Genomic DNA, 10522 nt, shown 5'->3' with positions numbered 1-10522 from the left:
GTTTCACATTAGTAGTGTCTGTTGTCACACCACTGATTCTACGACCTTGGCACAGATGGTTGAGGGGAGAAAGAGAGAGAGAAAGTCACAATAAGAGAGAGAGTCACAATAGAGCTGTTCTAAGGGGACATTATGGTCTCTTCTATGTATTGCAAAAGAAAGGTAAATAAGGGATTCATGAAGTCTCCCTCCTACCATTAAAGAAAACCCTTGCATTTCGACGGAGGCAATATTGCACCTTTAAAATGAGAAGATGCTGGTATATAATCACCCATCAGGAAGCATGAGACACGGGATCAGAAAGTCATCCAGATTCCCACGCTGCCAGGCAGAATTAGTCTGTGGCAGATCAGATTCTGTCATGAGCTACAAAGAATGAGGGAAGATTGAACCTCTTGTGAGAAGAGGTCTTGCAGCCTGTTCATCTTTTAAGAGCTGATCTGCTGTCAGAGGAACCCCAAGTTGAAGCTCTAGTTCTCTGTACCAGGTGTAAGATTCAACCTGGCAAAGTGAGAGCTCAGCATGATAGTCATATCAGTGAATCTCATTTGCTTGAGATCATTGCCCTAATAATGGATGAGACTGGCTTGCAGTGAGTGAATTAAAATCTTGAATCCTTTGAGAAACACTCTCACAGTGAATAAATTCCAAGTCTTTATAGGGAAGGTTCTGAGACTGGCTGTGTCTGAACCATGATCAACATTTCTGGGTTCCCTTTGAGGTTGGTTAGAACCAAAATGTAATGTCAGCAGTGCCACATAACAGTCCTGACCATTTAACCTTATCAGTGTTGATTGTGCCTTCAAATCTCTTGAACATATTTATAGTCACGTAGGGCCTCATTACGAGGTTGGCGAGCCACCGCCTGCCCACCAGCGCCCTAGCAAGGAGACCACCGCAGAGTTGGCGGTCTGCTCACCGGCCCTATTACAAGGTTTCCACTGGGTTGACTGGCAGAAACCTCCGAAATCTGAGGTTTCCACCGGTCAGCCCAGTAAAAACCGAGTGGCGGCATTGGCCTCAGCTCCTCATGGAGCTGAGGCCAATGCCATCGCACAGAGGGTGCTCCCATTGCCCTCGAATTGCACACTGTCTGCTGTGGCAGACAGTGTGCATTCTGAGGGGGCTGGATTGGGGGGCCCCTGCAATGGCTTTCTGCAAGCCTTTCCATGGCAGAGTCCCCACCATGAAAAAGCTGGCAGAAAGTGGAGTTGTGATCAGCACAGCGTCGCTGAACTCAGCACCACCGTGGCTGACCACGAGTCCAACCACCGTCACCCCATCGGACCGCCAAGGATGTAATAAGGCCCTTTGTGATTATCGCACATAGCAATACCGCCATTGAGAGCAACATGACTATTGTTCTTAAGAGAAATACTGTGGGCTTGGAAAGTGATTTGTTAAGAGAGAATAATAACATTGGCAATAAATAAAAAATCTGAGAGTCCAGGCCGTTCAGAAGATGCAAATTTTTATTTGATATGGTTGTGTCTGCTTAGATGGTTACAGTACCTGATAAATCAATTAATTGAACTTAAAAAAAACATATTGATTGGTGTTTGGTTCTTGAAAGGACAATAAACAGATCACAAACGTTTTAAAAAGTAAATAATTAAATGTTATCTATGAATAAAAATCAATCAGGATCTTATCCATGCGTGGGCCTTTTCTTTTGCAATGTTGCTGATCCCCTCTGGTGCCACCGAGGCCTTTAAGAGCACACCATCTCCTGGAACTCTGCAAGAACAAGCAAGATATCCACAAAATCAAACACCTTTGAAAAGAACAGTCGAAATAATAATATGAAAATGATGCACACTTGAGCAGTGTTCCATATGTCTTGATGTAGGTTAATGCTTTTTAGGGCTCCCTTGAGTTGGAAATTATTTGCCAAAGCCGGATTTTGTTTTATTTTGGAATATATATGTGTTTACAGTTCGCGTACCTGATTGAAATGTGTTGTTTTCTCAATCCTTAAATCACTTATGGTTGTAAGAATAATGATGTTCAATGAGGATTATTTCCTGGAAACAAAATCCCGACCCCTCACTAAATTTGCACATTTTGTTTTATAGACTACAATATTGATTTAACTACTATTTGTTCGTTCCCAAAACAAATGTTTGTTTAGGGCTGTACTGCAGAAATAACTGTGGTTTTCGCTATGACACATTGCTGTCATGAAATATATACGTAGTTTCGTTTATATGTCTTATTTCCATTCATAAAGTGATTGCATGAATATTCATTTGTGTTCGTATTTAGTTGCAAAAAAGGATAATAACAATGATTATGATCTGTCTCATAGTATTTTTTAGTAAGTTTGCCTGAAAATGCAATTATGTTTGACAGATTAAATGGAACTGAAGCGTGTTGGTAACTTTACTAAGTTAATATATTGTACATAATTTGAGTTCCTATATATTGCAATACACTGTGCCTTGGTTCGTCAAAGGGCCTGATTTTGTTAGCAAACAGTTAGCTGTGTCAGTGATGGGGTTACCTTACTGTTCTCTACAGCAGTGGTTCTCAACCTGAGGTCCGGGGACTCTTGGGAAATGTTTACAAAAAGTCGCTTATAACAGGAACGAAAACCTATGTTCTTGTTCCTTACATTTTTCCATAATCACACATAAAGTACCCAAAAAAGGGTCTGAGTTACCCCCAGTAGCCTATGCGCCTTTTTGCATTGTGAAAGTTGTGTCAGAAGGATCCTATCATTTTTTAGGCCTGGTTGCAGACATCTTTGGATAGCACAGAACAACTTTACTCCTGGGGACTTGGGGTCAACCACCTACAGCCATTGGCTTTCCTTATTTTCCCACGCGTTTGTCATTGCTTGTTCCACAAAGGTTAGAATCTGCCTCCCTTTTGTCGTAGACACTATAGCAACCCCTTTGTTGAGAAAATACTTAAAACGCCATCTGTGTTTTAAGTCTTTTCTCAACAAGAGAGGTTGGTGTTAGGTGTATAACGACCACTGCATATCCTTTGATGCAGAAGTATATACACCTACTCCCCAAGTAATGCAGTGATATTCTCAGTACTACTGTCCCATTGACTTTCAACAGCAAATAGTTGTGCATCTGACATCCCATTCATAGACCTATTGGCCCTTGTATTTCTTCAGTGGATCAATTGGCCCTTGTATTCCTTCAGTGGATCAATTGGCCCTTGTATTCCTTCAATGGATCAACCCTTGTTTTTTCTGTTCCTCGTATTGCGCATCATTTCAGTATTTCTCACTCTGAACATGCTTCCTCGGGCGCTCAAAAACATGATATATTGAATTGCCAGCCCAGATAAAGCCAATAAGAGTTGAAAGATTGCCTTTGTTCTGTCACTTGGAAGATAGCTTACCTTCAGCCCCAATTTTCCCGTCTCCATCATGGTCAGCAGAGGCCATGAAAGCCTTGGTCTCGTTTGAAGTTAGCACCCTGGCTGCGGGATCGAATCGTTGGAGGAAGTACCTGAGGAAACAAAGACACCTAATTTGACAAATATGCAGTAGGTGGTACATCATTGTAAAACTCCACTCTGAATCCCGTCCCTCAACTGGCCGGATTCTAGCCAACTTCCTGGTATATATTACTATACTTAGGATTTACACTTTTTTTGTTACGGGGACACAGCTCTCTTAGTGCATTTTGACCTCTAAATGTATCCCTGGCCTATCCTGGTGACAGAGGGCAGATAATGAAGAGGTTTTCGTTTTTGTGCACAAATGCATTCCCACATTAGGATACCCTAGGAAAGTGGACCATGTTGTATTCTCTCAGTAGTCCAGCCCCAGGGGACGCAAATGTACTACTTTACAAATATCATGCTTGTCTGGTGGTCATCCTAGGAAGGCGTAACCTTTAACCTTGTTGGTTATGATGACATTAGGTACCATTTCACAATTCAACACACTAGCCATACCCTTGACAAAATACAGTTCTATATAATTGCATCCGCTGCCCACTGAAAGGTGCTCCGACTGGAGAGCAATGCACTTTAGCTTCAGTCATTCTACTTTTAAATATTTATTTATTTAGAATAATAACAGTATTTATATCAGAATATGGCTCTCACAGCGGGGGAGGGGGGAATTGAATGTTTGTGGCTGTGACTGAGTGGATGTGTGTAGTATATTTGTGCGGTTGTGTTTAGTTGGCTATTCGTCTTTTTATGTGTTTGGTGTGTGTGTGCAAGTGCACATATGTTTATGCACGTGACTGTGTATGTGTTTGTTGGTGTGGTTATATCTGTTCTTTATCTGTGTGGGGGTATGCTTGCCTGCGTGAGAGTGTGTTTTATGTGACTGGGTGTGGGTGTATGATGTGTGAGTGTTGTGCCTGTATAGGTATGCATGGATGTGTGACTGTATGGGCATATACAAAGTGTGTAGTATGTGTGTATCTGTGTATGGGTTTATGTGCGTGGGTGACGGTGTGGACGTGTGTTTGTGAGTCTGTGTGTGTGTGCTGTGTGCAATTCTCTTATTTTTTAAATGCGCCGAACCAGTAATGAAAATGGATTTGTACACTAGATTTGGGGTGTGCCCATATCTTGGATTTCGAAGGATGGCTAGAGATGCAGATGTTGGCGTCATGGTCTACTTTGAAAGGCCAGCATCAGGCCATGAGGCTGGCCTCTGAACGCACAGCCTGCTCCCAAAGGCGTGTGTTCATTCCCTCGCGGGCAGCCCTTCTCACCTGAGCTCGCCTTCCTCGACGAAGCCACTCTCATCATCGTCCATCGCTTTGAAGACCTCCTTCAACTGACAGGGGGTTTTCTTGGTCATGCCACAGGTGGTGAAGAATTTCTTGTGGTTGAAGGAGTCTGGTGCTGTAATGAGGACAAAGATCGTCACTTCATAACTAATGAGTGCTGGTGCCCAAAGCACGGCTCAGAAGCCTGCGGCCAGCGTTATTAAATGTCGTGCCCCTTATACTAAGGCTGCGCAGTCAGGAATCCATCTCAGGCCTCTTTAATTCACTATCAAATGCTCTCTGTCCCTTTATTTCACCTTTGCACGTTCCTGCGTTTACCCTTTGTGACGGGTTTCCGTCTGTTTCTTCCTCCCGTTTCCGGTTTATGTGGTTTCCAATCTTCCTCTCGAGAAATGTTTGATGAGGAATAATAAGTTTATTTCCCCAAAGTGAGTGTCGGTGGTACCCACCGGCAACCTTCGGATCAAATTAAGCACTGCCTCACTGCTACCTATTCGTGCTATGCGCACTTAAAATGTTAGGAAGTTAACTCTCAGGAGAATTGAAATTGATATTTTAATATATTGCTTCCTATTTAAGAAATCATAATGCAGAATCATTTTCTTTTTATTATTTATTGCTTTTGCCCTTTTAAATGTTTTATTTCAATTTTGATAAATGTTGATTTATCTAAAAAATATGTAACTCAGCAGCTGAGGCTAAACCACTTTGGCTCTCTTGCGCATTTAAGGCTTGAAATGTGTGAGTTGGCGCGTTTCTTTCGCAAAAGTAAACGTTACGCAGCTGTAGAAAAGTTCCCTTAGCTTTCCCGTGCACTGACATGTCCTACCTGTCCACAGAACACTTTTAAAGCAAAATAGTTTTGGTAAGTTTCTTCCATGGGTATACATACAGTAAAACAAACATTGCTGAACACACTGATACAAACATTAATATATAATTTTACTTTTATCTAAGCGACATAAATATTAAGACAATTTAAAGCAGAAAAAACAAACTTACGACTCACAAGGAAAAATAATGCACCCTGCACACTCAAATCCTATAAAGCAGAATATAGGAAGCTTGGGCTAGAAGTACTATTTACTGGTTTCACAAGGCAATAAGCAACCAATATTTTGGAAAAAATTGACTTTTCTTTTTTTAGATTTAGCCTGTTTTCCTTAATACAGCACTGCATTAATACAGAAAAGTTTTTTTTTTTTTTTTAAAGTTTGTTTGAGAATTGGCAGGGGTCTTGTGGATCACTCAACCCTAAACCATTAATACACGTGGATACGAATCACTATTGGGAAGGGACACCTAAATACGCCCCTTCCAAATAGCCATTGCTTCTCTATTTGTACACCCATTCCAGAAGGCAAAAAGTCATTGACTGCTAAAACGGGTTTAGTACATTGCAAAAAACATTTTACCAATGAGGAACTCCGAATAGGAGTGTTTGGGGCCATAAAAATGTGTTGTACAACAAGCCCTAGATTACATGACGGTGGCAGAAGGCAGATTTGTGCACTGACTTGATCAGTCGGTGCAAAAACGGCATTTGCCGATCAGTGAAAGCGAACATCAGTAGAACATTTTCATTAAAGGTTGAAAACGTTATGTAATCCAGCCACAAGTGTTGATATTTTGCTGGGTGTAACTTTTGATCTTCATCAAAGTGGAGTCACCAGACTTTAGAAGGGGTCCCTCGGTTACCCGTGTGGCTGGTGTAGGTGAATGGAGTGTGAAGCTATGCTGAATCCTTAGTAGGGCAGTGATAGCTGTTTGTGTTGGGCCTGGTCACAGAACTCTTAGCATATGTTTTGTTCCTTACCTTGGCACTCCTTCAGGGCAGCAGCAATGTCAGCAGGGCTCAGAATGCTGGTGAGACTCATCCTGGATCTGTTGCAAACAAAAAATTTTTTTCAAACATTAAAAGGCACAGAAGCCATTGGTAGATGCGAGAAAGAGATGCACGTTTGTGCAGATCACTGTACTAATGTCCTGCTATTCTGCAAGCTTCAGTTACTTGTTTATTCGTCTATTCACCAACTCTGTCTTTGCTTTTACACTAAATTGCTTCTTTTTGTCTGTTTCATGTGTTTTCCATTCCTCATTTTGCTCCCCTCCCTTCACACATCTTTAAGATGGTTCCATACGTTTACCACCATTTCTGGGACATTGATTAGGTTTTTGTGACTCCTGCGCCTTCCTGAAGAGCCGTATGAGTCATTTAGCTCAGTGGTGCTTGTCAGGCTCCTGGGTACATTCAGCATAAGTGTTGGGAGAGTACCCCCTGCCATGAGTTGATGTTGCTAGAGTACACTCGCCCTTGAGATGGTGTTGTACTAGAAACAGGGGTGTATCTCCAGGGGGGGTGTATTTGTGGGTACACCTCTCCCCTACAAAATGTAATCTGTGGTAAATAGTTGGGTACAAGTGCTTTCAATGGGGTAATGTGAAGCGTCTTTTGGATTTCAGCTGGGATTTGTGCATGCCTACACTGACAAAAACACAAATGCAATCTCCCTCTCTGTTTTGGAGACCTTAAAATGTTGATTAGTTTGAAAAATATTGCATTTTAAGTACCCATAACAATTTGCACTCCTCTCTCTTTCCACTGTCCCTTAAGCGGCCCTGCGTCTCATATAATGTGTTTTAACAAGCTGTCCCAGCTAAATTTGTGGGAAATCCGAAGCTTGCCCCCCACCCCTCAATCATACTGACTAAGCTACCCCCCTGACTATACACTAGACTATAAAAGTATATGCTTGGCATCTTTATGCCAGATAGTAGTAGGAACCTGATTTTGCTCCTGTCATCCACACATGCACTCTGACTCTCAACACGTCCTAGATGGAGCAGAAGTCTGATCTTCTGAAACTCACTTGATGATGAAAGCACTACCAAATTATGTACTAACTGAAGTGAAATCACCGGTGCCCAGATGTGTATTGGGGCTAGACCTCAGTTTTCCACATTCAAGCACCACTGGGAAGTTCCTCTCTGAGGTGCAGAGGCCACTTCCTGCTTTGGAGGCCAACAGACATTAATGCAGGTTCATCACATGCTACAAAATCGAGTCTAGATCTTAAAAACCCTCTTTGAGTGCAAGATCCAAAAGTTTGGTGCTCTGTGCCTGGTACACAAAGGCGTGCAGAGGAATCAAGATGCATTCAAGGTGTCTAGCCTTCTGAAGCAGGGTGTCATTTTCAGTTCCTGTCTCTCCCATTGCCCCAGCACAGTGGCAAGCGTTGCTGTTTGTAGGGGCGAAATCCCTGATTTTAGCTTGGTGGCTGCCCGCCTTGCCATGTCCTAGAAGCAGCCCTATGAATACCCACAAGGTGGCTTGCTGTGGTAAATGACCCTAAGGCAAGCTGCCTTATGATGCCCAGTGTCAGTCTAGGAGAGATGGATCTCTGCCAGATTTTCTGGATGTTCACATAGAAAAGTTCAAAACAATAACTCTAAAAGAAATTCACTACATAGTCATTGTTTATCACGAAAATGTGTTCTTGAGCAAAACAGTCAGTTGTCCATATTGAATTCAGCTTCACTTTAACTGTACGGGAGAAAAGGGGGGCTCATGAGGCAAAGCTAAAGGAATTCTCAGTTCATATGTGGGTGCCCATAAGTTGTCAACTGGACTGCTACTAGATCTTGTGTATGTATTTAACTACATGTATGTATTCCTGTGTTAACTTCCATAGTGGCTTGCAGGGGATGTGGTTTCTCCAAGGAAAAAAAAAAGATTTTCCCCGTGGAGAAAAAAATAGCACAACACAAAGAATGGTTTTGGTAATCTACACTCCACAAGACTAAAGGTTGAGTAAACCATTCTTGCCACCTGGATCATAACGTACCACAGAAACCTTCAAAAAAGGAACTTGAGTGACTATGTGACACATTACAGAGAGGACCAAACATTCTGCAAGGGGCCCAAGCGGAGGTGTCCCCTTTGCTGGGTCTTAATTTGAGGCGGACATGACTGGCAGGTTATTCCAGGGAGTGCAGCTCCTGCCTTTTTGAGGCGCTGTCAGGATCAGGCGGTAACTGTTGGTTGACACCGGTGCCACTCACTTTTAGTAACACCAATTTGATTCAGAGAAAGAGAGAAAGGAAGAAAAGGGTGAGAGATAAGGAAGGGAACTACAGAGAACCGTGACATCTGGAGGAAGCAGAGATGGAAAGGCGTTTGCACGAGTGAGGTAAAAAGACAGGAAGTGTAGGGCGATGCAAGAAAGAGGCATGAGGCATAACCAAGACTAGGCAGCTTGGTAGTCGGTACTTCTGGTATTCGGCAGCACTTGGCAGCGACTAGCTAAAACAAACTCTGGGCCCTGCACTTAGTATTAATATTGTTTTTACAAATTAAGCACTGGCTAAACGATTTTATAGTTCTACAATTACTACCACCTAGCTGTGAAAAACATCTTTGTATCTCGCATCGAGGAGAATGTTCTTGTGTAAACAATCAAGTTCTATTGTTTGAGATTAGAGTATTATTCTCTATTTTCGGTGGTCTCGTGGTGCTGAACTTGAAATCCTCTTAACAGTTTTTGGGTGTTTGCACCCTTTTTTATTCTGTCTGAAGCCTTAGATTTTCAGTTTTGTCTGCATTTCCTTGATTTCTGGTTTGGGATCTCGAAGGTGGTGTGTACGCTCGCTCTCGTTCTCTAGGTGATTGCGAGCTTCTGGTTGTGAGCTATCAATGCATGTATCTATGGTGGAGGTTGGTCCCGTTTTCCCCCATACTTGTGTGCAGGACGTGGGATGTGTTTTTCGGTTCTTGGTTTTACAATGGTATGTTTTGTGAATGTCACTCTTTATGGTTCCTTTTTGCCTGTTGTGTTTCAGGTTCCTAGATGCTACTGTCCCTGTTGTTGTGTATTGTAGAGATTAGTGTGCATGTGTTGTCTGTTGTGGTCTGGCAGCGGTTAGTATCACCTCGATGTACAGACACTAGCTCAGTGTTGCTCGTCAGGGACCTAGGTATATTCTGCATGAGCGTGGAATGGGCATACCTATGAAATCAATAAAGGCAACAAATTGTTGACACTCAAACAATCTTATGGACTAATCAGTCCTCACTCAATGAAAAGTCAGTCCGGCCACATCACCAACCACAAAATAATTCTACTGTTCAGAAAGAAAGGGCTATTGGAAGACAAAGCAACACCTTCAGCACGAGTCCCAGACACATTCAGCGGAGCAGACCACACCATCAGCCAACAGGAGCCGTGTCCTTACCTGTGTTTGTTTCTCTGGGGACCGCAGTCGTAGGTAAAAGAGCGAAGGAGTTGTAAGGCATCCAAACAGTGGTACCTCTGTGCTGACGATTGGGCTTATATAGGATTCAAGAGGTGACAATAAGGGCTCCTAGGGTTACCTTCGAGGGATCAGATGCTCTCTCTGAAATTGAGCTCGATGGCTTGCTTAACTAATTAACCCTTTCTATTTATATCCCTGGGGGAATATAGAAAAAGAATTGCAATTTCCAATAACTCTGTGTCGCGTGTCGCCAGGTGTAGGGCGTCACAGGATAGGACGCGGCTCACCTTTGCATTGTCACATCCACGCTTTGTTTCTTTGATGGCAACAAAGAGAAGGTGCTAATATAGATTCATTGAGGTGGAGAGATGGGAGGCAGCTTGGATTTGGTATTGAAAGCTTTGTCGGAAGCCTGTCAGGATTGCAACCATAAACTTCAGCAAGTACGAGAATATTTGTAGACAGATCACCTAGAGATTTGAGATCATTTTCAGCCCTATAACTTTGAGAACTTAAATCAACAGAGAGGTAGTCAGAACACGCTGTGCTCGAAT

At 42.7% G+C, this 10522-nt stretch overlaps 1 protein-coding gene across 1 annotated transcript; it reads right to left on the bottom strand.

Annotated features, from left to right (window-relative positions):
- Positions 1–1450: 1450 nt before the first annotated feature.
- Positions 1451–10013, bottom strand: LOC138261315 (parvalbumin, thymic CPV3-like). Its single transcript, XM_069210147.1, has 5 exons — positions 9948–10013; positions 6532–6599; positions 4698–4830; positions 3361–3470; positions 1451–1737 (listed from the first exon to the last, which is right to left on the bottom strand). Exons 2-5 carry the CDS (start codon positions 6590–6592, stop codon positions 1712–1714), a joined length of 330 nt encoding a protein of 109 aa, XP_069066248.1. The 5' UTR covers positions 6593–6599; positions 9948–10013; the 3' UTR covers positions 1451–1711.
- Between the last annotated feature and the right edge of the window lie 509 nt (positions 10014–10522).

Source organism: Pleurodeles waltl, chromosome 10 (genome assembly GCF_031143425.1).
Source record: "Pleurodeles waltl isolate 20211129_DDA chromosome 10, aPleWal1.hap1.20221129, whole genome shotgun sequence".
In the NCBI taxonomy this organism is placed as follows: Eukaryota; Metazoa; Chordata; class Amphibia; order Caudata; family Salamandridae; genus Pleurodeles; species Pleurodeles waltl.
This window is presented reverse-complemented; position numbering and strand designations above follow the sequence as displayed.